We start from the raw sequence: 27,827 nt of genomic DNA, 5'->3' as shown, positions 1-27,827 counted from the left end.
TGAGAGAGGCTGCCTGCATTGACAAGGACAGGGCATAGCACACAGCTCTCCCCCCAGGGAGGCGACATACCCGGTCAGTTTTCCCTTCGGTCTGGACGCTGGTGTGACTGCGGACCTCATGATCCTCTTCCAGGTCAGAAACTTCCTCCAGTTCCTCTGGGGTCTATAAAAAGAAAGCAAAACATTGCTGGTGGGGATGCAAAATGGAAAACAGTCTGGCAGTATCTCAAAAAGGAAGCATAGAGTTACCCAGCAATTCCAACCCTAGGAATATACCCAGGAGAAAAGAGAATACACTTCCACACAAAAACATGTCAACAGTGTTCAGAGAAGCTCCTATCATAAGAGCCAAAAAGTGGAAAAAACGCGAACATTTATCTACTGATGAGTGAATAAATAAAATGTGGTAAATCAAAATAAATTAAATTTTCTAGGAACTTACTAATGTAACATGAACTTCAGTGTCTATTCTAAATAGTCAACCTACTTCAATTCCTCTTTTCCAATTTCAAGTTAAACATGTCTCGTTCAGGGATGTATTCTGCTCAGGAATCCCCAAGACTGGATTGGGTTCCTCTGCCAGCATTTCCCGATGCCCTCTACTTTCGCTATCATAATGCTCACCATACTTTATTGTACCACTGTTTGTTGAGTCAGGCAGCCAATTGTTGAACTGTCTACTTTGTGACGTAAAGACTAGGTCTGCCCTGCTTAGTGTCAACCTGACACATAAATGCTTTTGAATGAATGAAGCAAAATTATCAGTGATAGCCAAAAGGTTAGTTAGATATGAGCAAAAGAACACATCTCAACAACAACAAAACCTGTCCTAACTGTACCTTTGCCCTGCTTCCATCTTCTTTATTTCAAACTAAAGTTTTTTTTATTTGTTTTATGTTGCTTTTCGTAGTTAAAGGTTTTCATTCCTCCAGTCTCACTGGGGCATTAATATAAAGATACCAGTCATATTGCAAAAACAAGTAAAAGTACTGGACAGGAATTAACTTAATATTTGTTTTAGTTTACACAGTATCAGCTCTAAACTATGACGCGTTTGCTACAAAGCCCTGGTGAGAAATGCAGAACACAAAAGTTTAGGATTCATGAAAAACAACCACAATCAAGTAGAAGATCTCTTACAGCTTGACCCTGGCTGTGAAAGAATGGAAAGGGCCGGGCTCTGCCTCCTTAGGCCAGCTCTGGTTTCCCTTGAACCTTGCTGTGCATACAGGCCTTTTGTTTATTTTTCAGGGCTGTGAAGAACTTTCCTTTCCTTGGGACCACTCCAGAGATGGAAACTTGCAATGGTTAGCTCACTTTATGGAGCAAAACTACCAATTTCCTAACCATCAATGGCCTCGGATTCTTTCTCATCTTCTGCATCTTTAATCAGCACTTTCTTTGTCTTTGAACCCTTGTACTGAGCATCATCCATCCCTTTGCATTTATTTCAATTGACTTGGACGGGATTTTAACATTCCCCCTCTCACCAAGGGCTCCGATGCTGCAGAACTGTTATCTATACGTTGATCTCTATACGCAGTCCTCTTTCTTTGTTGCAACTATTTGCAGCTAAGATCATAGGGGATTTACTCTCTCTTTTTAGATATTAATTAGCATGAGTTCACTGCTATGGAACTTCTACACAACCACGTATTAGCCATTTCTGTGTATTCTTCCCACAGTATTCTTGAGAAAGGATCTTTGCAATTTCCCTCCTGGATGAATCACCAGCCCCTATAACATCTGAATAAATTCAGTTGACCAGATTCACTTTCTTGGGAGCTATTGTTTTGTAACTGAAGGTTGTCTGCTGCCCCTACTGTGATCTGTTCCTTATAAACGTCTGTTGTTTATCACTTAGGTTATACTCTATCATGGAGTTGTACATATGACTTCATCATTGATTCCAATATTTTATTCAGTCCAAAAATAAGGTAACAGCAGAAACTAGAACAACTGCTGCTGTCAGAAGTCTCAAGTTCCATTTTTGTTGATGATACGGCAGCAAGAGATAGGCCTACCATTTACGCCCACAGGTTTCTGTGCTTTTCTTTCTCTTTAATATGATACTAATAGTTTTCTTGCAAAGCCACCAGAACTGACCTCTTCTTTTCATGAATAAAATCAGTGGGAGAGTATTCAAAACCCTTGCTGGCAGCATTTTGCATTCTGTAAGGCAAATAGTTGGATGGTCTTGAAAAAATAAAAAGTTAAACACAGAATGTTATAGTTTAAATTAAGCAGAAGCTAAAAAAGAAATAGGAGTGCTCTAGCCACTTTTGGGGCGATATGTTAATTCCTTCTGGATTGAAGGCAAATACAGTCATGCCTTGGCATCCATGGGGAATTGGTTCCAGGACACCCGAAGATAATAAAATCCACAGATGCTCAAGTCCCTTGTATAAAATGGCATAATATTTGCATACAACCTATACACGCCTTCTGTTATACTTTAAATCATCTCTGGATTACTTATAATACCTAATAAAATGTACACGCTATGTAAATAGTTGTTGTACTGTATTGTGTAAGGAATAATGACAAGAAAAAACGAGAGTCTGTCCATGCTCAATACAGATGAAACCATCCTAGGCTTTTCAATCGGATGTTGGTAGAATCCACAGATGTGGAACCTGAAGATATGAAGTGAGGACTAATTGTAATAATTTAAAGAGCAAATATTCAAAAAAGGGAGGAGGTGGGGTGGCTACCCTATGTTATACACTCAGAAACATCTCGCTTTTACTCGTCTGGTAACTTTAGAAGGTTAAACATCTGGAAGCTGTGTGTGTGTGTGTTGTGTGAGTTGTGTGTGTTCCTAATCAATTTTCATTCTGTGGAAGGGGAGACCAACTATCTTAGAGGACAGGCCATGTAGTAGAAAGATCATACGCTGTTGAGTAATGCAGACTTGAATTTGAATCCTGGCCTCCAATTAGGCATTATGGGATTTGGGGCAATTTATGTACCCTTTTAAACTTTGGTTTCCTCAGAACAAAATTTTGGATAATAATACCTTACCCTGAAGTTTATTGTGAGGCTCAGCTGTACTAAGATGCTTTAAGTAAGCTCTTAGACCACAGAAACTGCCGGGGTGCAACAAAAGTTTGTTTCCTGCTATCTGTTGCTTTTTCTCCTCTTCTTCCACTATCCCGTCCCTCATCCCACCACAACTCTTTATATTTTTTGATAAAACTTTTATGACAGTTTGGATGGCTCCATTTTAATTCAAGTTTATTATTGTGGACTGACATGGTACTTACTAGCTACCTCCAGTTATATTCACCTGATTTTGCGTCTATAATGGCATTATGCTAAACAGGGTTTAATATAATTCCACATACATTGTTTTCTTCTAAATACCAAGTAAACATCTCTTTTGATCTGATTTTGATCATGTAAAAGAGTAAAACTATGTCTTAAACTGGCCCCAGCAAAGATTCACTCTAACATAGAGTCTCAAAGATGAGGGAAATAACTCCTTCACTAAGCTGGCCTTACCAGACCAAGAAGAACATGTCCAATTTTTTTCTGGAAAGAGTGTTAATAAACTCAGTCACTACCTACCTATTCCTCATATCAAAATTCAGGAAAACTACTTTGTGCTCTCTTATTTTAACTCTTGCTTGCTGTGAAGACTTCCTTAAGCAGCCCAAAGCCACCTGAAAGAAGCTTAGTTTCCTCACCTACAAAATGGTGAACACATCCCCTAATTTTAGGGTTATTGTGAGGATAAAATAAGATGATGGACTGGAACATTATTCAGTGACTAGAGAATACTGAAGTTTTGATATTATTTATGAGTATTATAGATTACTGTTGTATGATCTCACTTTATTTATGCAAAAGAGGCCAGAAACAAGTATGGAACTTAAAAATATTCGTGCTGAGGTTTGTGTGAGAAAATGGGGCTGCAGTAAATGGTAATGGTACATTAAACTTCAGGGTCACAATAAATTGGTGGTATATTTATGTGTATTTGCGTGTGTGTATATATATATATATATATGTGTATATACATATATAGAAATGACTGCATTTATATTGCTTTTTTCCCCTCCAAGGTTCTCAAAGCTTTCTACGGGCTTTATCTCATTAATTCTTTCAGCATCCCTAGTGAGGCAGGCAGACAGTATTAATATATCTAAAAATTCACTTGCAGAGGCTTTATAAATGTTTAATATTGTAATATAAAAAAGAAATTTGTGGTCACTAAACAGCAGAAAGAATGGAAGAAAGGAAGGAAGAAAAAAAGGAAGGACGAAAGGAAGGACGAAAGGAAGGAGGAAACAAAGGAGGAAAGAAAAGAGGAAAGAAAGAAAGGGAAAGAGAGAAAGAAAGAAAAAAGAACAAAAGAAAGAAAGAAGGGAGAAAGAAAGAGAAAAAGGAAGAAAGGGAGAAAAGAAACAGAAAAGGATAGTCTAGAAAACAGGAATTATGCTTGGCATTTTCCTCTCAGAATTAAGGTTGAAATTCTAAATCATACACACGATTTAATCGTAAATCATACTTCTCTAACCATCCATCACTGGCTTAGTAAAATAAAATAACTGCCATAGCAACGTCAGTAGTGGTTTGACACTCTGAGAAGCTGTTAGGGAGGATGCTATGGATAGTCTTTGGAAGCAAGATGCTGGAAACATGTTCAGTGAGATCATCCTAGTTGAGCTGATAACACAGGATGATTTGGAAATGTCAAAGTGGAGAGTCCAAAATTAAAATACATTTTAAAAATAGGAATATATATATCAATAACACAATTTCAAAATATAGAAAACCGAGAAATGTCCTTTGTTGAACACACACATTCATCTATGCATCTTTTCTACTTCTCAAACATGTCCCACACATCAGCTCAGTCCAGTGCCAGCTCTTTGGCTCTTTGTGTTTCCTGCTCTCTTGCCTGGCACACTCCTCCACAACTCGCACGAGGCTGGATCCTTCCGGCCACGGAAGTTCAGATGGCCTCTCCTCTACCCTATCTAGTCTTCCCTGGTCAGTCTATCTAAAGGTAACTCATTCCTCCACTTCATTTATTTATTACATCACCTTGCATGTTTTTCTTTATGTTTCTTGTCATGATCATAATCTGAAATCATATTTTTCTTCTTTTTCTGTTTTTTTTCCTTGAAAGGGGATATGTTTTGATTTTGTCCTATTAGAACATAACTTCCATGAGAATAGGGATATTATCTGTCTTTATTACCACTCTCAGCTCCGAAAATAGCATATACTATGTGCTCAGCAAAAATGTCCTTACTGAAAAAAGGAATAAATGATTTAATGACTAACATGCTTTGGTATCAATGTTACAAGAAGATCAAGGGAACATTTCTGAGCTACAGAGTACTAAGTAATCCTTTGCCTTCTGCCTTCAACAGACATTAATATTTCCTTGCCTAAGGGAAAGTTTAAGGCAAAGATTCTTAGGTTTTGTTTTTAAAAAAAATGTTTAAATTAGAGATAATAGATTTTGTGCACAGAGAGATCTTCCAAAAAACTTAAGATTCTCAGACTTGGAAGACCAGGATGACATCTATGTATCCCATTAGCAATGCAGTATGGATATAAAAAGACTTCAGAGAGGCCGGCCTTGTGACCTGGTGGTTAAGTTCAGCATGCTCCACTTCAGCAGCCTGAGTTTGTGGGTTTGGATCCCAGGCATGGACCTATACCACTTGTCAGCCATGCTGTAGCAGTGACCTACATACAAGTAGAGGAAGATTGGCACAATTGTTAGCTCAGGGCTAAAGTTTCTCAAGAAAAATAAAAAGATGAAGACTGGCAACGGATGTTAGCTCGGGGCAAATCTTCCTCAGGAAAAAATAAAAAAGACTTCAGAGAAAACACTATTTACTAAACCCATACCAGAGTTTCAAGTCTCACCAGGGTCCTGTGTCACAAACTTGTCATGGAAACTGCAAACATTAAACCTAAAGGAGTTACATGGGCTAGGACAATGGCATCTCATTGGTAATCAGTGTGGGAAAATGACAAGTGATTGGTGGGTCTCTCTGATACCTTGATACAGTCTAAGCCTCTGAAAAAGAGTTTCTCAACCTTGGCACTATTGACATCTTGTTCTGAACAATTCTAATCGTAAGAGGCTATAAAGTGTATTGTGGAATGTTTAGAGCCATCCCTAGCCTCTTCCCACCACATTCAGTAGGACCCTCCCAGGTTATGACAATCAAAAATATCTTCAGACATCTCCAAATGTCCCCTGGTAGGGAAGGCTGGAAATCACCCCTGTTCTAGAACTTTGGTTCATCTTGCCCAACACAGGTAGTAATGGTAAGGGGGAGGCCCAATGACTATGTTGAAATTTCCCATGAGCAAAGTTAAAACTTAGTTGATTTAGAGAATATAAAAACAAAAAGTAATTTTTTCTGGTACATCTGAGTCTGTGGATTGAAATTCATACCCCATGTACTATCATCATGGTTATAAGACAGAAGAGGGCACTCTTTATTCATTTTAGTCTTAGCCAAACTATTGGAAGAAGATATCAGAAGGTTTATGAAAAAATTAGAAACTTGGTTGCAGTCTTAACACCAGCATTTAATTAGCTGCTTTCAATCTGTGGTACTTCTTTTTGACTTTTATTCCTAATGAAGAAATTGCCAAAAGATATGCAGTGACAGTCCAAGTTTGCTTGATCAGTCATAAAGAGGTTAACAAAATCAAGTTAAGTCATCTCAACTAAAATATTTGAGTGTTTGTTTTTTATGTAAATAGACACAGGCTACTACGCTAGATTCTGGGGATCTTGAGACAAATAAAACATAATCCTTGCCCTCAGAAGAGATAAAGAGTAAGGATGTTAGATGGAAATAAATGATGTTCCTTAGAGTTATACAGTTTGAGACTGAGATTGAATGGTGAGACACAGAGAAATTTTCTTAGGAATGTCAGGCTGAAGAGAAGAATGAGTGTAGAGTGCCCTGAGGGAACCTGGGAAGGCATTTCCTGTATTGTCAGACAGCTGCTAGGCTTGTGTTATGGTGGTAGACTAATGAGCTTGAAGTTAGGATAGTCGGGTTTCCATTCTAACTTTGCCACCAATTAGTTGTATGTTGTTAGGCAAATCTCATCATTTTCCTATGCTTCAATTTACTCATCTTTAAAATGAGGATTGAAAGTAAGTAAAATGAGAATTTCTGTAAATCCTTTGAGTTTTAAGATTTTATGAGTCCATGCTTAAACCGAAAGCAAAACATTAATCTGGATGAAATGTTTCCTCGGTACTAGGAGATCTCAATGCTAGGGGAGATGTGGTAAATCTGTTGAGTTCAGTTGATCGAAGCCTAATTCACTCCAATTCACCATACCAACTAGGAAATGGTTAATCTTCTGAATACATGTATCTTCTCACTCTAACAAGGCATGAGAAGGCATCTCATACTTTTCTCAGTTTTATAACCTCAATGCTTAACACAGTGCCTTGCAAAAACTAGGTGCACGATGACTATGGTTTTTAGCGAATAAATGCAAGGAAGAAAATAAATAGATAAGAAAATAAAAAAGGATGCAAATAAAGACGTATATCTCTATTTGCCACAATAGATTACTGGTGGATTTTCTTCTTATAATCTTTCAGGAAACAATTCAAAACTGCCTCTAGGTACCATTATCATCCTTCTGTGCTTCACAAGCCATTTCCATCTTCTTTTCCAGCATGTTAAGAATACAACACAAAATGAATTATTCCATACGATGAAACTATGGAGCCTGGGTGAGTATTATACCCCTTAAAGGCTACAACAATTGAAATATAGTTTGACAAATCTAAGTTGCAGGATGGAAAAAAATATATCCTAAAGTGAGAGAAAAGAACACATCTAAAATATATATAAGAGGATATGATTAAACACGTAGTCAAATAGAACAACTTGGGCAGATAAATCTTGAGCGTGTAGAATATTGCTGTCAGAGGGACACAACCCTGAGCCTTAGTGGTTCACACACTTTCTATGGAATAAGTCTCTATTAGTTCACTACTGAGAAACTTACCCAGGCCAGCAGCCATGAAATAGCCTTGTAGTTGAGTCTAGATTGTGATGATTATCCAAGGAGGTGATCATTATAATCACTTAGGTTTATACAAAGACTTTCTAAGGACTCAAGTAATGATAGAATCACAGAGCAAACCATATTTTAGCCTCAAGCCTCTGTCAATCAGGGAGCTTGTCAGTCATTCCTCTGCTCCTAAGACACCAGTGAGGCTAACAACTGTAGAAAAGCACACAGCAAAACAGCAAGAGGGTCATACATGACAGTGACTTCATCAATATGATTGTACTTATTCCACTCCCAGATGAGTGGGTGATCTTGCTCTGATTCCCAGGACTGCGTGTCTAATTCCTGAAACTGTCATCAGAAGTATTCCAGCTTGCAGTTTAAATGAGGATGTGAGAGACTAATGAAGCCATGAAGAATAGGGTTTGGATGAAAGCATATTTTTGGAAAGTTCAAATATTAGAAATATCTAGACTCAAATCAGGAACCTTGACATTCTTCTCTTTGAGAACAGAAAATTGAGGTCATCATTTTTAATTGAGGTCTTAATATAATTCATTAACAACACTCTGCTGGGTTAGTCCACATTCGTTTTTTCATTTAGTCTTAAAAATAAACCCAAAGAGGCAAATGCTATCATTTTAATACCAAAGCTGAGAAGCTGAGGCTTGGAGTTAACGGGACCTATCCAATACCACATAGCTGATAGAGGGCTACTTCACAGTAGGGTCCAGCGCTCGTTTTATGAACCATGTGGCTTGGTAGTCCCAAATGCCTGGTAAACATGGGGATTGAGTAGTTAAAACTTACAAGTCTAGAAAATGAGCTTCAAACAGCATGAATATGCTGCTCATCCAGCAGAGCGGGCCAGGTATTTAGGGGTTTTGATCAGCACACCACCAGACTGGTCCTTAACCTCCTCCTTCTCCTGCCAGCTATAATTTCTAGGCTTCAGTAAACTTGGTGTCTGGAGCAAAAAGATGAGTCAGCTCTTCTTCATTGCTCCACTGCCACCTACCTTGAACCCTAGATTGTCTTTGAAAACCCAACTAAAAGAAATCCTGCTTCTTTCTCAGGCTAACATCCTGGATTTAAGCTATACCAAGCTTGAAATGAATTCAGTTTTGGCCCACAGGACGAGCAAAAGTGTGCCAAAGGATCTGCAAAAAAAAAAAAAAAGAAAACAAAAACAAAACTCCTGAGTCATTATTTTTTAAAGTTCTGTATGAATTAGGCTATATTAATCAGCAAAAATACTAAATGTATTTTGGACAGAGCTGTGAGTTCATACCCTATTTCCAAATTATGAACAGAAAACCTAAGGTAAGTAACTTGCCGAAGTTCTTTGGGTAAGGCAAGAACTGTGATGGGACATGGTATAAAGATTGAGTATCCGGATTCTGGGTCCAATGCTGCCTTTAATAACTTGTGACCTCAAACAAACGCTTAACTTGTTGAGAACTCAGCTTCTTCAGAAGTAAATGAAAGGACTGAACTATATGATTTATAAAATCCTGTTCGATTCTATTGTTCACTGTATGTGTCTGTTGCAGGTTTAGTTACAAGGTATCAGGAAAACAATGAATATCTTTTTAAGAAAATTTTGAATTGGCAGGACACCCTTCTTTTGAAATGCTGAACACAATTTTAGATCACAAATCCCTTTTGGATTGTTAACCTCTCAGGAGGGTAGAAACAACTTTTTAAACTGGTTTTGTCCAGGACCGCAGGATGATGCAAGGGTTCTTCATAGGCAGTAATTGATGATGTCGTGAAGAACTGTGGCTGAAGAATTACTCTCATTGCTCCGTGGGTGGGAGGTGTGCTGTTGGTGGAAACAATATGGTAATGATAGTAAGTGTAGTTCTGGAGGTGGCGGTGATGATGGTGGTGGCAGTAATAGCAGTAGCAGCGGCGGTGGCAGCAGATGACCTTCCACTCTTGGGTATGAACACTGCCACCACGAATATCAGACAAATTCTAATGCACTTGAACGAGGAAAATCTTGCCTTTTCCATCAAACTCTATGCCAAACAAACTCTATATATGTGAATTTGCATTCTTATCCTTAGAATAGACAGCTGAAGAGAGCCTATCTAATTTAAAACTTATTCGTTTTTCTTTTTCAAAAAAGCTATTCTACAAATATTAAAATAAGAGTTTCAGTGAATATCTAATGGCAAAAAAAATTTACTCAATACACTCTTAACTAAATGTATACATACATATATATTCTAATTGTATAGAATATTGTGTATACATGAATGAGAGAATAAGAGAGTTGTGGAGTATTATATGTGGCTTTTCTTCTTTGTAATTTATTTGTTTCTAAACTTTTACTATATGTATTTATTACTTTTATCATCAAGAGGAATAAAACAAGCAATGAATGTTACAAGAAAATCTGCTTAAGGTTGAATGTTCCATTTCAAGGACATGTCAGCAATAAAAAAAGAGCAAGATTGCAAAACTCACTGCAAGGGAGCAGAGCCAGCCTTGTCACTTTGCAATAGGTCTATCAATGTGGCATGATATTTGGAGCTGACATGCACACAGTCGAAAACCTCCAACAGATGAGGGGAAAATTGGAGTGTATGTCTTCATTATCAGAGCAAACACTGCAGCAGACTGTGATAGCAGGCCCAGGGAAGTACCTGTTACCTGGCCCCGTGCTCTTTCCCCATATCCCATGGTCTCCTTTTTGCTCTGTAGATTCATACAAGCAGTTGCTTCATTATTTCATGTATCACATTTTCAGCGTCCTAGAAACTGGTTTTGCAAAACTGTCCTATAGCAAAGATTTTGAGGGAAAGCGAAAGTTGTGGTTTGTCTTCCCAATGGGGATATATATTTTTTAACCTACAGGAGAACTTTTACTTCCAGAAATTGTTAAGCAGCCAGGTATAATATCAACAGTCCTAACCAAATTCATCTATCTAGATTTGCAAAGTAACGTCAGGCACAGTAATAAAGCTAAAAACCACCTGCTGTGTTCCAGCCACGGATATTATGTAAGGCCAAGCAGGACGTCCAAACCTGACACTCCTATTTCACTGAATTAAAAACTGGAACAAGGTGAAAGAAGTCCTACATTCCCAAGGAGATGTTGCTCAGTAAGACAGTAATTCAGATTTATATAGACTTTTGTACATATTATTTAGGGTTGCTGGATTGAAGTTTGCTTTATGGGACATAAGAATTCTCTACACTAGTAGAATAAAGTAGCTAAGTTGGCAGCTTATACATAAAATAGAACACTGGAAGGCAACAAAACAAATATTTGGACAACCCCTAAGGAGGAATTATGCTCTCTATATAGAGGAATTTTTAAGTCTCCAAACTAAAAGGCCTATTTGTAAAAGCAAGTGAATACATCATTGTTGAAGATGTAGTCAAGTGTAAGTGCCTGTGAAACTAGCTGATGGCAAATGCAACATGCTGCTTTTGCATAGATTTGTCCTGATCAACGGAATTAAGACGAGCGGTAGAAGCAAACTTAGTGGGGAAATTAGATTTTTAAACGTGCATGTGTTCCTTAACACATTAAACATACACATAGCATACAATCCACTCACTCCACTCCTAGCTATTTGCCCAACGGAAATGAAAACATATATGCACACAAAGACTTAGACAAAACTAATCATAGCAACCTGATTCATAATAGTCAAGTAGTGGGAATAACCCAGATATTCACCAACAGTGGAGTGATATAACAATTGGTATGTCCATCCAAAAGAATATATTATTCAACTATAAAAAGGAATAGGTTATTGATACAAGTAACAATGTGGATGGATCTCAAAATAATTATGTTGAGTAAAGGAAGCCAAATAAGACTACATGTTGTACGACTCTATTTATACAACATTCTAGAAAAATGCAAGGCAATCTTCAGTAACAGAAATCAGACTGGTGGTGATTTGCGTTCTGGGGAAAGGAGTGATTAGATTACAAAGGGGCAGGAGTCAGTTTTTGGTTTTCATGTATATGTTCCTTACGGTGATTGTGGTGATGACTTCAGGGCTACATGTGGATGTCTATAAGGTATACCAAAGTGTGTGCTTTCATATGTACAGTTTACTAAATGTCAATTATGCAACAATAATGCATTGAAAATTTGCATTTACTTATTCAAATGCCTATCTAAACAAATATTACATAAAGTAACAATCATTTGCTTAGCCCAGGAAAACAATTACAACTGAGACCATGCAATGTGAAGTTCTGTTGAATAAGTACATGAAAGGAGTAGTATTTCAAGTTCATTTTTAATCAAATAATATCTAAACTTTTTTTGGCTGTTTAATAAAATAGATTTCAATTTGTAGTAAGAGACCATATATTTAAGGAAAAATGTGAAGGTTTTTAAATCAATGTTAATGTTACATTGTTATCAAAAACGAGCCTTAGTACACAGACACTTCTCACCAGAGGTGCTTAGACATCAAGAAACATGACAAATTTAGTGAGAATAACACCAACTGCAGGCTTTACTATATGGACATGAATGTGAAAAGATCACTGACAGGAAGGGCAAGATATTATAGAAGCAATGTGATTTTTCTCTCACTTAACTGTGTTTATAAATATCAAACCAAGCTTTATATTTTATTTTTACTTGATTCAAGGCAATGGTGTTCAAAATTTTAATAGTAAAACCCGTTTCTTAAATGAAATTATAAAATGCCAGTATTAACAACAACGCAAAAAGTTAGTCTGTGACTATTGACTAAAACATAAAGCTGTGAAGCATGCGTGTGTTTACACGGTGTGAAGCCTGGATAGGCAGGGCTCTCCCGTGCCCATCTTTTATTGCAGCCCAGGAAATGATTCTACTCATGCTGACCACCCAAAAACCACAGCTGAGGGACCACTATGCTCTCCCCAGGGAGAGATGAATCCTTCACTTTTCACTAGAAGTGGGTTCATCCTATTTCAATAAGATATCGTCAAACTTCTACTTAAATGTGCATACAGATAATTCTATACCTACGTTTCCTCTTGTATGTGACTAATGTGACTATATGTTTAGTTAATTTTAAAGTATAACACAGCAAAGTAATAAAACAGCAATTGCAAATGTCCATTGCAATACATACAGGGGGCATCTGCTGAATTTCACCTGCTTTACTCATGTGTCACCTCGTCCTGTCTTTTTCAGTAAACTCTCTCTCTGTTACTACTCCCTTCTGGATTTATCCAGAAGTAATCTCAGATGTCACCAGGCCCAAGGTGTGCATGTGTAGATAAAAATGTTGTTTTCAAAAACGTACTCAGGCTATCTTTAGATGAACAATATTAATGTCATCTATTTACAACAATGAAGTTACGTGCTAAATCAAACTAACAATAACATATACTATGTATAAAATGAATAATTCTTTTTACAGCCTGACCAAAATAAATCCTAAGCACTCTTCAGCTGAACTATCTTTTCATACTTTCAACTCTCATCTTTTATTCTAATCTTTCCACCTATTCAAAGTAATTTAGTATGGCAATCATTTTTTTTCTAACATTGTTCTGTCTTAAAAACCACTTTTCCCTGCAGATCTCATCCACTATCCAGAAACCAGAAATAATATGTGGCCTCTGGAAAGGAGACAGTGGTTTAAAATTAGTTTTACAACAAGAAAGACAATCTACTTTGGAACAGGATCCCTGTTATCGAGGTGTCAAGATGAAAGGGTATGCCATATTCTACCTGAGAGAATTTGCTAGCTTTTTGCTAGCTTTTATTTAATTAATCTCAATGACTGTTGGGCTTGTGTGTGTGTTTGTGTGTGTGTGTGTGACACTATTCTTTTTAAATTTGGGGGATGTCAAACATTACTTTTTATTAAAATTTAAAAAAAGAACATCTTAAAATAAATACAAATCACATTCAGAAGATATTTATAGATTACTAACTCTGTATGAAGCGCAGCATGTTTAGATGTTATGAGACTGTCATAAATTACATGAGGACACCATCTTTATGAAGCTAATGTGACACAGTATAAGTTCTACGTACTGAGTTTTAGTCAAAATTTCGTGAATACCGAAATACATTACTCACATTCTCCTATCAACATACAGCTTTATTTGTACAATGGAAAACTTTTTTATTCATACAAAATGCCCTGTTTCATTTGTTTTCTAGACTCTACAAACTGCCCCTTGTTACTCTGTCACTAATATTTCAAATTGTTGTAGCTTCGTGCTAAAGTGAACAGTGCAGGTCTCCTCAAGATCTTCCAGGATCTTATAGACAAAACGTTTTTTTTATTCCTCATGCTGCTTAACCATCTTTTGATCCTACTAAGAGATTAGACTATCAAAATACAGCTTTCACTTTGGACTTCAACTCTGGAATCTGTATAATGAAAAAGAAAAAGAACTTCTGGTAAGTTCAGTATTTTGGGGCAAGAAGTCAGAATAAATAGGTTCTCATTCTGGCTTTTCATTCATGTATTCATTTAATAAGTATTCATTAAAATACCAGATACTGTGGTAGTTGCTGATCATATCATAGAATGATCAATAAAGAACTGATGTTGTACCAATGTGGGTTCCCATCTAATGGGATAATAACATTTATTTATTTTGTGACTCTGGAAAAGTTATTTGGTACTTGTTTTCAGGTGCCACAAAATAAAGATGGCTGTCCCTGACCTCTTATGTTCTACATTTTACCTCTTCCTTATCGATATGTTATTATGGTCAACTCAGGTCATTAGATATAGCCTTAACTCTGTACATACATAATTTAAGGAACACTTTTCATTTTTATGTGAAACTAGCTTTATAAAGTCTCCCTTTCAGGTCAGGGCGCATGGTAGGTTCTCACTAAAATGTTATCTTCCTTCTCCTCTGTCTTTCCCAAGATGGGGTATAGGAGATAAATTAAGATCATTCACAGCGGAATGAAAAAAATGGAGTTCCAAACCTGATACACCACAGATTAGTTGTGAGGCACTGGGGAAGTATATGAAACTCCAATTTTGATATACCTATCTTAGAAGGTTGTTATAAAGAATGTATAAGAGAGTAATATGAAGTACTTAATCTAATGCCAGGAACGCAGTGAGCACTCCAACATATATTAGCTATCATGTCATTCTAACATATGTCAAGAAATATTAGCTACTATGTCTAATTAGTACTGCTGTTAGAATACTAAATTAAAAATATTAGAACAGGAGTTAGAAGATTTGTCCTGGCTCAATCCCTTACTGCCTAGGTGATTGTGTTATCTGTGACTTTTAAAGCCTATCTCTCTCATTCTATAAAATGAGAGTCATTATATCTAAAAGGGCTGCGAAGTCTAAATGAGTAAAATATATGAAAATTACTAACATAAGTTATGAATTTAAATTGAAGGACAGTTGTAAATATAATTAAGAAATTATTAAGAAGCATCACCTTTTAATTTCACTCACATTTTATTTTGTTAAATAATTGCAAACACTCAGAAAAAACAACTCTTAAGGAAGCTAAGTTGAGCTCAGATGGACAAAGTTTGAAATAATTTTTAAAAACTGAAAGCTTCTCCTTTTTAAAGGGTATATGGTAGGTAAAAAAGAGAGTCAGAAAAGAGGGCAAGAAAGCAGCAAAAATCTGAAGTGACATGAGAAGTGGTTCAGAAAACTTCTTATATGAAGTAATGCAAATGGAAGTATATGACAGAAGCTGTGAAAAAGCCTAGGTTAGCTGGCTAGTGGTTTTCATACATTTTGTGCTTCTCTCTATGAAGTACATTTTCCATATAAAATCTAACTTAGATATCTTACAAACATAACATGACATGGAGATATGGTTCAACTGAGGCTAGGAAACCAGAAGCTCTGCCCACTAAAGCCTTCTCTTTCACCAGCATGGAGGCCCCTGACATATTTCTTTGAAAGAATCAGTAAAACACAGTAGCTCAGGAAGTAGAGGTCCACAGTTAAAATTATGTCAGGTTTCTTAATCAAACAAAGATCTTTATTAGCTTTTGGCCTAATTTTGGTAAATCATATTAAATAGTGGAAATTAAAAATCACCAAATTTTATTGCTTATTAATCTCTACCCCTAATTTAAAACATAGCTAGTTGCAGCAAAATACAGGGCCCTATTCTTTCAGTCTCTATGACTTAAGAAAATCTCCAAAGTTCCTTGATTGTACACCTTCCTCAGTATTTCTTTGCTTTATTTTTTCATGCAATACGCACACACATATATATACACAAATGTATACATATACTGCATTATATATATTAGCTTAATATAACCATCACTTGGAATTTCAGAAGAGATCAAAATATTTAGAATGATCATGTGAAAAAAAATTTGTTGAAGTTTACTAACTCTGAAATATTTGCCCTAATATAACCAGTTAAACTGTGCTACAAAAGATTTTCATAGTCTTTCTCCATCTCATTACAAATTAGAATCTATTATGTTATAGTTTTGTTTTTTGAAATTAACCACATAAATGTCATTATCAAGTTTAATATTTTTGTTGCAACAACTACCCATGAATGATACAGTGAATTAATTTTAAATATGGTACTCTCTTTCTGTGCCAATATTCTGAATCCAATTTTACTCCCGTCAAAGCATCTACTACATATGGCATATCTCCAAGGAGTTCTGATTCCTTTAAATGGGGCATGGTATTTAAAAACAAAGAACAGGAACTAGATGTGCTCACTATAGCTAAGGTGTTATTTCTTTAAGCTCTGTTAGTGGACAGAGCTAGAAAATTATTTTCAAAGATTACAACTCCACACTGATATACAACAGTACGGTGAAAAATTACAACATGGCAAAATGAGATTTACTCCAGAAATTTGAGAATACTCCAATATTAGGAATTCCACTAATATAATCATGGTATTACTAGAACTAAAAGTAAAAAACATATGATTTCTCCAGAGATACTGAAAAACCTTTGACAAAGTTCAGTACCTCTCCATAATTAAACATTCAATAAAATAAAAAGTTAAAGCTCCTTCTTAAATATGATATACCCCAATCATATCTAAAGTTGACACACTAGTTAAAAATACTACAGGCATCCCCACTAAAGTTAGAAACAAGATGAAATGTTATTTGTCTCCATTATTTAATATTGAGAAAATAATAATAATGTTTTTGGAGATTAGAAATAAACTATCTCTATTTGCAAGTAATATGATATACATGAAAACTCACGAGATTAAAACAAAATCTAAAACGTAAAATGAAATAACTCATGAGACTTCTGGTTTTAGCTTTGACACGTAAATATCTTAGAAGTTGTCTTTACTATTAAAAAAACCTGAACAAACTAAAAATGAATGATATTTTTTAGACCCATCAGAAAATTGAGGTCACAGGACAAACTTCCACTCCAAATTCTGGAGAGAAAGGTAAATAATATTGAGAGAAACACACCTGAGATAAGCTTACCTGGAGCAGAAGCTACCAGAGCCATAACCTGGTAGGAACATTTAAATGCTGACTTTTACAAATTGTTGAAGGCTGAGTGTGGATTAGCATGAAAGTGAGAAACTCCTGGAAATCACAACCTTAGGGACGCCCCCACACACTTTCATGGGTTTTACCTTCAGAAATCCCATCTGGTTTTTACAGTGAGGCTTTAAGAAAAACCTCCTCAGGTCTCTAGCAGGGGATGGGGAAGAAAAAATATTTTGAAATATTCCTAGAGCAGTCTCTATTATATATGTTTCCTCTCCAGGGGAAAAGACTTTACCAGATCCTTATCCAACTTGGGAGAAGAGCAATTAGTCAACTCCAGCCCACTCTAGCCTTCCTGTCTCACCTAAGAGGGGTGGGAATAAGAAACATTTATGAAGTTCGTATCCCAGGCAGAAGCCCACTAAAAGACTTAGATTTAATCACAGGATTATAGAATGCTTCCCTTCCCCTACACCTTACCATCATATTAAAATTAGGCTCCAGTATAATACTGTGGATTATAACTACAAGAGCTGCAAAGAGCCGACTTATTTAAGAAGCAGTTCTCAGGGAAACCCAAAGACAACAGGAGACAAAAATAAGGACAATAGAGGAAACTGAAGCCTCTGGCAGCAACATTACATCGAACAATGAACACAGCCCAATTCCTAGGCAAATTAACACAAAACCTCAAACTAAAGGCCTGTTTACCTCAATTCCTATTACCCATATGTTATGTCCAGCTTCCAACAAAAAGTTACAAGGCACACTAAAAGGCAAACCAAGAACCTCCACCTGAAAAAGACAAAGCAAACATCACAACCAGCTTCAGATATGATGCAGATTTTGGAATTTTCAGACAGAGAATTTTAAAAATGACTATTCCAATCTAAAAAGTAGACAAGTGCAAGAACATATGGGTAATATAAGCAGAGAGATGAACACTAAGAATGAATAAAAAGGAAATGCAGGAATATAACAAAAACAGAGTGTCTTTGATGGGCTTATCAGTAGACTAGATGTGGCTGAAGAAAGAATCAGTGAGCTTGAAATTATGTCAATAGAAACTTCCCGAGTTGAAATGTGAAATGAAACAAGAATGGAAACATCCAAAAACTGTGGAATAATTAGAAAAGGTATAACAAAGAGGTAATGTGAGAAAGAGAAAATGGAGCAGAGGAAATATTTTAAATGATAATGACCAAGAAGTTTCAATAATTAGTGATAGGCAGCAAACCACAAATCTCAAAGAACACCAAGTAGGATAAATATCAAATAAGTACACCTAAGCATATCATATTCAAACTGCAGAAAATCAAAGTCAAAGAAAAAATCTTGAAGTCAGAGGAATAAAATACTTTACCTATAGAGGAAAAAGGATAAGAATTGAAGGAAACTTCTCATCAGAAACCATGCAAGCAAGAAGAGATTGCAGTGAAATAATTACAGTGTGGAAAGAAAAAACCCACCAACCTAGAACTGGTTAATTAACCTTCAAAATTGAAGGAAAAATAAAAAGTTTCTCAGACAAACAGAACTGAGAGAGTTCATCACAAGCAGATGTGCCCTTCAAGAAATGTTAAAAAGAAGATCTTCAGGGAGAAGGGAAATGATAGACGTCAGAAACTTGGGTCTAAAAAAAAAGAGCGTCAGAGAAGGACTAAATGGAGGTAAAATAAAATCATTTATTTTTCTTATTCTTAATTTATCTAATGTATAACAGTTTGTTTAAAATAATATAGTTGCACTATATTGGATGACAATAGCATACAGGTAATATGCTCTTTTATTATTATAAAATATTATAAGGGATTAAAGGGAGGAATTGGGAATACTATATTAAAAGATAACTCCACTAGCCATCAAGCAGTATAGGGTTATGTGAAAGTGGACTTAAATTAATTGTAAGTATATATTGAAAACTCTAGGGTAACCAATAAAAATCTCAAAAGAAATATAATTGGTATGCTAAGAAAGTAAAGAAATAGTCGTCATTTAAAAGACAGAGATATTCATCCTTACTAAGGAATATTATCCATAAATATAAAGAAATGAACTATCAAGCCATGAAAGGACATGGATGAATCTTAAATGCTTATAGCTGAGCGAAAGAATTCAATCTGTAAAGGCTGCATAATGTATGATTCCAGCTGTATGTCACTCTGGAAACAGCAAAACTGTAGAAACAATAAGATTAGTGGTAGCCAGGAATTCAGGGAAAGAGAGGGAGGGTTGAATAGGTGAAGCAGAGGGCATATTTGGGACGGTAAATCTATTCTGTATGATATTGTAATGGTCGATGCATGACATTATATATTTGTTAAAAGCCATAAAAATTTACAGCACAAAGCATAAACCTTAATTATGCAAATTTTAGAAAATCATTTAGTAGGTTGGGGGATCCCAGGAAGGAATGCAGGTTGTGACAAGAGTGTGTAAGTGTACTACAAATGGTGAAGTGACTTCACTGTAGAAGGCAGTGGGAGAGAGAAGGTGTTAACCCAAGAAACTTTGGAAACAAAAGTGATCTATAAGACTGAATTCAAAGGGAATTACAAGTAAGAACTATACTCTCATTGATAAAGCTATTTCCCATGGGCATACAGGTTAACAGTTCTGATACTGCTATATATCTATACTGTAACTGAACAATTGGGTACTGGTTGATGATGATGGGAGCCAGGTTTATCACTGTTAGAGCAGGACTTTATAGATAAATAAGGGGAGGACGCTAGAATTATCATGTGGTAATAGTCATATCAGTATGAACTCAGGTTTAGCTAAAATAGATACAGATGGCTACATATAGAAATATTTATAGGTATGTGCATAGACACCTAGGTTATTATACACACATATATTTCCTTGCTGTATCAGCTGAGAGGCCTTAAAAGAAATAACACCCCACTAACAAGGAGCACATCTAGCACCCAGAATGGTTTCTAACACTGTTTCTCCAATAAAGGTGCCAGGGCTCCTTGGAGAAAAGGCTGATTCTAAGAATGGGCAGGAAATACAGAGGAAGAAATTGAAGCATCCTGTATTGTCAAAAAGTAAGGAAGTACTAGGAAATATTAAAAATTCCTGTGTCAAATGGACACAGGAGCCAAATAAGGGAGCTCCCAGTGACAAAAGTTCAAACAATTTGAGCAGCAAGATAAATAAAGTAGGATCTCGTCAAGATGGAGCTGTGAGCAGATGTTGAACTCACCTCCTCCCACGAAAACAACCAGGTTACAACAGTTTTGGGAACACTCACCCTGGATTGAAAACTGAAAACTGAATGAAAAGAACCCCCATGACAAGGGACAGTCCTGATGAAGGCAGAAGAGGCAGTAACTCTGGCCGAAGAGGAAAAAAGCCACCTTTGGGAGCAGCGGAGCTTTTCAGCTGGCCAGGTGGGAGCCACCCTAAGGTACAAGCCCTCCCTGGAGGAGTGAGGTCCGGAGCGGGGCCAATACTGCTATAACCATCCTTTGGACTCAGCCCAACTGAAAGGGGGGTCTTACTGTCTGGCTTTCCTGGCTATTAACTGCAGCAAGGACACCCCAGAAAAGCTATTGGCCAAAAGCCAAAAAGATCTGGGTCTTAAAGGGCCCATGCACAAACTCACTCATTGCAGCAAACTAAAATCACCAGAGAGAAGGCTGACTGTCCTTTGGTGAAACGAGACTCACCTGGTGGGCTCTGGGGGCATCCTGGTGAGAGGAGGGTCCTCTCCCAGAGACTGAGACATTGGTGGGGGCCATTGTTCTGAGCTGGTCCAGGCAAGCTGATACGGACACCACTGGGGGCTGTTGAGGTGCATTCCTTGGGCTGTTAGCCCAGGGGTCTGCCACACCCACTAGAGCACAGATTTAATCCAGTTCAGCCAGGGCAGGCAACCCACCCTAGGGGCTGGCCCCACGTAACAGCAAGCCCTCAGGCTACTTTTCAGCCTGCATTGACTGAATGCCTTGATCCTCTACAGGCAGGCAAGGGTGTCTGCCTCTGTGGGGCAGGACCTGTGTGAGAACCAGGTGAACTGTGGGGGTCATTGGGAAAGAAGCAGGGGCCTCTGCAGTGTGGTGTTGGGGTATGCTCCAGGAGGTTGAAAAGTGTGCACGGACCAGGACTGTGTTGACAGTGTATGTGGTCTGGTGGGGGGTGAGGCTCATCAGTGGCAGAAGACTTGTGCTTCACAAATAGCCATAAAAAGGATCAGCCCCACCTTCCAAAGCCTGAAACAATTGATTGCCCCCATGCCAAGGGCTAGTCCTACTCAGCTGCACTCCTAAGAGAACTGACAACAGCCTTGTTGGCCTCAGACCTATCACAACTGTATGCCCCTGAGCCTAGCAACCAGCTACACTGGGTACCAACCCAATTAAGAGGACAAATGCAATAAGAGTGTACTGATAAACTTTGTAGCCAACAGTGCTGAGGCACCCCCAAACTGGATTTACAAACAGCTGGCCAGGGAAGGAAAGATCAGACTCCCTGGGTACCTGCTGTGGGAGCAACCCTGCCATAGCAGAAGAACACAAATAGCCCACAAAGGGGTCACTCCTGGTTCTTATGGACTGGTGACGAGAGGGAAGCACACTGCTGGGCCTCATAAGCCATCTCATACATAAGGCCACTTCTCCAAGATCAGGAGACATAGCCGACTCACCTAGTACAAAGAAAATAGCACAGAGAAAGAGGCATAATGAGGAGGCAAAGGAATACTTTCCAAGCAAGGGAACACTACAAAACCCCGGAAAAAGAACTAAGGGAAACAGAAACTAGTGACCTACTCGAAAAAGAATTCAAACAAAATATAATGAGGATGCTCACAGATATGTGGAGAAGAATGAATGAACACAGTGAGCACATCAGTAAAGAACTGGAAGATATAAAAAAAAATCAGAAATGAAGAATACAATACACGAAATGAGAAATTCACTAGAGGGACTCAATAGCAGAGTAGAGGAAGCAGAAGAACAGATCAGCAAGTTAGACGAAAGACTAGAGGAAATCACCCAAGCAGAACAGAAAAGAGAAAAAAGAATTAAACAGAATGAGAAGAGTGTAAGGGAACTCTGGGGCAATATCAAGCGTGCTAATATTCGAATTATAGGGGTCCCATAAGGAGAAGAGAGAGACAAAGGGGCAGAAAATTTATTTGTCAAAATAATAGAGGAAAATTTTCCTCACCTGAGGAAGGAAACAGACATCCAAGTTCAGGAAGCACAGAGGGCTCCAAACAAGAGAAGCCCAAAGAGGCCCACACCAAGATGTATTATAATCAAAATGTCTAAAATTAAAGACAAAGAGAGAATCCTAAAAGCAGCAAGAGAAAGGCCACAAGTGACATATAAAGGGAAGCCCATCAGGCTATCAGCGGACTTCTCAGTCGAGACCCTACAGGCAAGAAGACAATGGCACGACATATTTAAAGTGCTAAAAGGAAAAAACCTACAACCGAGAATACTCTATCCATCAAGGTTGTCATTCAGAATGGAAGGAGAGATAAAGAGCTTCCCAGACAAGCAAAAAATAAAGGAGTTTACCACCAAGAAACCAGTTCTTCAAGAAATACTGAAGGGACTTATTTAAGTGGGAAAGCAATGACCACAAATAGAGATAAAAATTATCAAAAAAACCCAAAACAACAACAACAAAAAATAGGCAATAAAATTGCTTGTAAGGTAAAAGTATAGTAAAGGCAGGAGATCAACTACCTGTGAAGACAATATGAAGGTTAAAAGACAAATGTACTAAAATCACCTATTTCAATGATAAGAGGGTAATGGATAGACACACACTAAACAAAAGACTATATATGATGTGAAAAACATATAACGTGGGAGGAGGGGAGTGAAAAAGTAGAGCTTTTAGAAAGAGGTCAAGCTAAAGAGTCTATCTACTCAATATAGACTGTTATACACATAGTATATTAAATAGGATCCTCTTGGTAACCACAAACCAGAAACCTATAACAAGCAGGGAAAAAAGTAAGACAAAAGAAATCAAACATATTACTAAAGATACCCTTCACACCACTAGGGAAGAGAGCAAGAGAAAAGAAAGGAACTGAGAAGAGCTACTAAAACAACCCCCCCCCAAAAAAAAGTCACAAAATGGCAATAAATACATATTTATCAATAGCTACTTTAAATGTCAATGGACTAAACGCTCCAATGATATGCCATAGGGTGGCCAACTGGATAAAAAAACAAGATCCATGTATATGCTGCATACAAGAGACACACTTCAGACCTACAGACACTCACAAACTGAAAGTGAAAGGATGGAAAAAGATATTCCATGCAAATGGCAAAGAAAAGAAAGTGGGGATAGCAATACTTATATCAGATGAAATAGACTTTAAATCAAAAACTGTAATAAGAGACAAAGATGGGCACTACATAATCATAAAGGGAAAAATCCAACAAGAAAATATAACACTTGTAAATATTTATGCACCCAACATAGGAGCACCTAAATATATAAAGCAATTATTAACAGACATAAGAGGAGAAATAGACAGTAACACAATAATAGTAGGGGACTTTAACACTCCACTTACACCAATGGATAGATCATCCAAACAGAAGATCAATAAGGAAACACTCGCCTTAAAGGACACATTAGACCAGATGGACTTAGTAGATATATACAGAACATTCCACCCAAAAGCCACAGATTACACATTCTTTTCAAATGCCCATGGAACATTCTCCAGGATTGATCACATATTAGGCCAGAAAACAAGTCTCAATAAATTTAAGAAGATCAAAATAATACCATGCATCTTTTCTGACCACAAAGGTATGAAACTGGAAATCAAGTACAGAAAGAAAACCAGAAAAGCCACAAAATTGTGGAGATTGAACAAAATGCTACTGAACAATAATTGGGTCAATGAAGAAATCAAAAAATTCTTGGAGACAAATGGAAACACGACATGCCAAAATCTGTGGGATACAGCAAAAGCTGTTAAGCTGTTCTACGAGGGAAGTTTATAGCAATTCAGGCCTACCTCAACAAAGAAGAAAAATCCCAAATAGACAATCTAAATGCACACCCAAAAAAGAACAACAAACAAAGCCCAGAATCAGCAGAAGGAAGGAATAATAAAAATCAGAGTAAAAATAAACCAAATAGAGACTAAAAAAACAATAGAAAAATTTAATGAAACCAAGAGCTGGTTCTTTGAAAAGATAAACAAAATTGACAAACTCTTAGCTAGACTCACCAAGAAAAAAACAGAGAAGGCTCAAATAAATAAAATCAGAAATGAAAGAGGAGAGATTACAATATACACCTCAGAAATACAAAAGATAATAAGAGAATACTATGAAAAGCTATACTCCAACAAATTGGATAATCTAGAAGAAATGGATCAATTCTTAGAAACATACAACCTTCCAAAACTGGACCAAGAAGATGTGGAAAATTTGAACAGACCAAGCACCAGTAAGGAGATTGAAACAGCAATCAAAAACCTCCCAAAAAATAAAAGTCCAGGACCAGATGGCTTCCCTGGTGAATTCTACCAAACATTCAAAGAAGACTTAATACCTACTCTTCTCAAACTCTTCCAAAAAATTGAAGAGGAGAGAAGGCTTCCTAACTCCTTCTATGAAGCAAACATTATCCTGATACCAAAACCAGACAAGGACAACACAAAAAAAGGAAAATAACAGGCCAATATCACTGATGAACATCGATGCAAAAATCCTCAACAAAATATTAGCAAATCGAATACAACAATACATTAAAAAGATCATACATCGTGATCAAGTGGGTTTCATTCCAGGGATGCTGGGATAGTTCAACATCCGCAAATCTATCAACGTGATACACCACATTAACAAAACGAAGAATAAAAATCACATGATCATCTCAATAGATGCAGAGAAAGCATTTGACAAGATACAGCATCCATTTATGATAAAAACTCTAAATAAAATGGGTATAGAAGGAAAATACCTCAACATAATAAAGGCCATATATGACAAACCCACAGCAAACATCATTCTCAATGGAGAAAAACTGAAAGCTATCCCTCTAAGAACAGGAACCAGACAAGGACGCCCACTGTCACCACTCTTATTTAACATAGTATTGGAAGTCTTAGCCAGACAATCAGGCAAGAAAATGAAATAAAAGGGATCCACATTGGAAAAGAAGAAGTGAAACTGTCACTCTGCAGACGACATGATTTTATATATAGAAAACCCTAAAAAGTCCACTAAAAAACTTTTAGAAATAATAAAGGAATACAGTCAAGTTGTGGGATACAAAATCAATGTACAAAAATCGGTTGCATTTCTATACACTAACAATGAAGTAGCAGAAAGAGAAATTAAGAATGCAATCCCATTTACAATTGCAACAAAAAGAATAAAATACCTAGGAATAAACTTAACCAAAGAGGTGAAAGATCTGTACACCGAAAACTATAAAACCTTGTTGAAAGAAATTGAAGAAGACACAAAGAAATGGAAAGATATTCCGTGCTCTTGGGTTGGAAGAATTAATATCGTTAAAATGTCCATACTTCCTAAAGCAATCTATAGATTCAACACAATCCCTATCAAAGTTCCAACAACATTTTTTACAGAAATAGAACAAAGAATCCTAAAGTTTATATGGAACAACAAAAGACTCCTAATAGCCAAAGGATTCCTGAGAAAAAAGAACAAAGCTGGAGGTATCACACTCCCTGATTTCAAATTATACTACAAAGCCATTGTAACCAAAACAGCTTGGTACCAGCACAAAAACAGACACACGGATCAATGGAACAAAATTGAGAGCCCAGAAGTAAACCCAAACGTTTATGGACAACTAATATTCGACGAGGGAGCCAAGAGCATACGATGGAGAAAGGAGAGTCTCTTCAATAAATGGTGTTGGGAAAACTGGACAGCCACATGCAATAGAATGAAAGTAGACCATTCCCTTACACCATGCACAAAAAGCAACTCAAAATGGATTAAAGACTTGAATGTAAGACCCGAAACCATGAGACTTCTAGAAAAGAACTTAGGCAGTACGCTCTATGACATTGGTCTGAGCAGCATATTTTCAAGTCCCATGTCTGACCGGGCAAGGGAAACAAGAAAAAATGAACAAATGGGACTACATCAAACTAAAAAGTTTCTGCACAGCAAAAGAAACCATCAACAAAACGAAAAGACAACCTAACAATTGGGAGAAGATATTTGCAAACCATATATCAGATAAGGGGTTAATATCCAAAATATACAAAGAACTCATACAGCTCAACAAGAAAAAAACTGACAACCCAATTCGAAAATGGGCAAAAGATCTGAACAGAGATTTCTCCAAAGAAGAGATACGGATGGCCAACAGGCATATGAAAAGATGCTCAACATCATTAGCTATCAGGAAAATGCAAATCAAAACTACACTGAGCTATCACCTCACTCTGGTCAGAATGGCTATAATTAACAAGACAGGAAACAACAAATGTTGGAGAGGGTGTGGAGAGAAGGGAACCCTTGCTCACTGCTGGTGGCAGTGCAAACTGGTGCAGCTACTATGGAAAGCAGTATGGAGGATCCTCAGAAAATTAAGGATAGATCTACCATACGATGCAGCTATTCCACTGCTGGGTATTTATCCAAAGAACTTGAAAACACAAAGGCATAAAGATACTTGCACCCCTATGTTCATTGTGGCATTATACACAATAGCCAAGACATGGAAGCAACGTAGGTGCCCATTAAGGGATGAATGCATAAAGAAGATGTGGTATTTATACACAATGGACTACTACTCAGCCATAAGAAATGACGAAATCCGGCCATTTGTGACAACATGGATGGACCTTGAGGGTATTATGCTGAGTGAAATAAGTCAGAGGGCGAAAGTCAAATACCATATGATCTCACTCATAAGTAGAAGATAAAAACGACAAAAAAAAAAACACATAGCATTGGAGATTGGACTGGTGGTTACCATTGGGGAAGGGGGCAGGGGGGAGGGCAAAAGGGGTGATTAGGCTCACATGTGAGGGGATGCACTATAATTAGTGTTCGGGTGGTGAACGTGATGTAATGTATACAGAATTCGAAATATGATGTACATCTGAAAAAAATAAAAATTAAAAAAAAGATAAATAAAGTAGTACTGGATTAAAACCACAGTATAAAATAAATATCCACGAATCCAAGATGCTAGAAATAAATAATTGAATACATAAATAAATTGGAGAGAATATCTAAATTTCCCTTGAAGAATAATTCCAAATAAATTATTTAGATAGTCTGCCCTCAAGGAGGAGAACACAACTCCCACTCCTTAAATATAGGCTACACAGAAACTTCCTTTCAAAGTGGTCTGTAGGAAGTGGGGAAAATTAACCGTACACTGGAGAAAC

General features: G+C 37.1%; 1 protein-coding gene across 3 annotated transcripts in view; it reads right to left on the bottom strand.

Moving 5' to 3' along the window:
- CTNNA3 (catenin alpha 3) overlaps positions 1 to 27,827 on the bottom strand; it is a 1,485,947-nt gene that overhangs the window by 155,210 nt on the left and 1,302,910 nt on the right. For all 3 annotated transcript variants that reach the window (XM_046655293.1, XM_046655294.1, XM_046655295.1), the window contains one exon: positions 71 to 163. In XM_046655293.1, coding sequence (XP_046511249.1) covers positions 71 to 163 — 93 coding nt within the window. The remainder of the gene's footprint in view (positions 1 to 70; positions 164 to 27,827) is intronic.

Source organism: Equus quagga, chromosome 2, assembly GCF_021613505.1.
Source record: "Equus quagga isolate Etosha38 chromosome 2, UCLA_HA_Equagga_1.0, whole genome shotgun sequence".
Lineage (NCBI taxonomy): Eukaryota > Metazoa > Chordata > Mammalia > Perissodactyla > Equidae > Equus > Equus quagga.
This window is presented reverse-complemented; position numbering and strand designations above follow the sequence as displayed.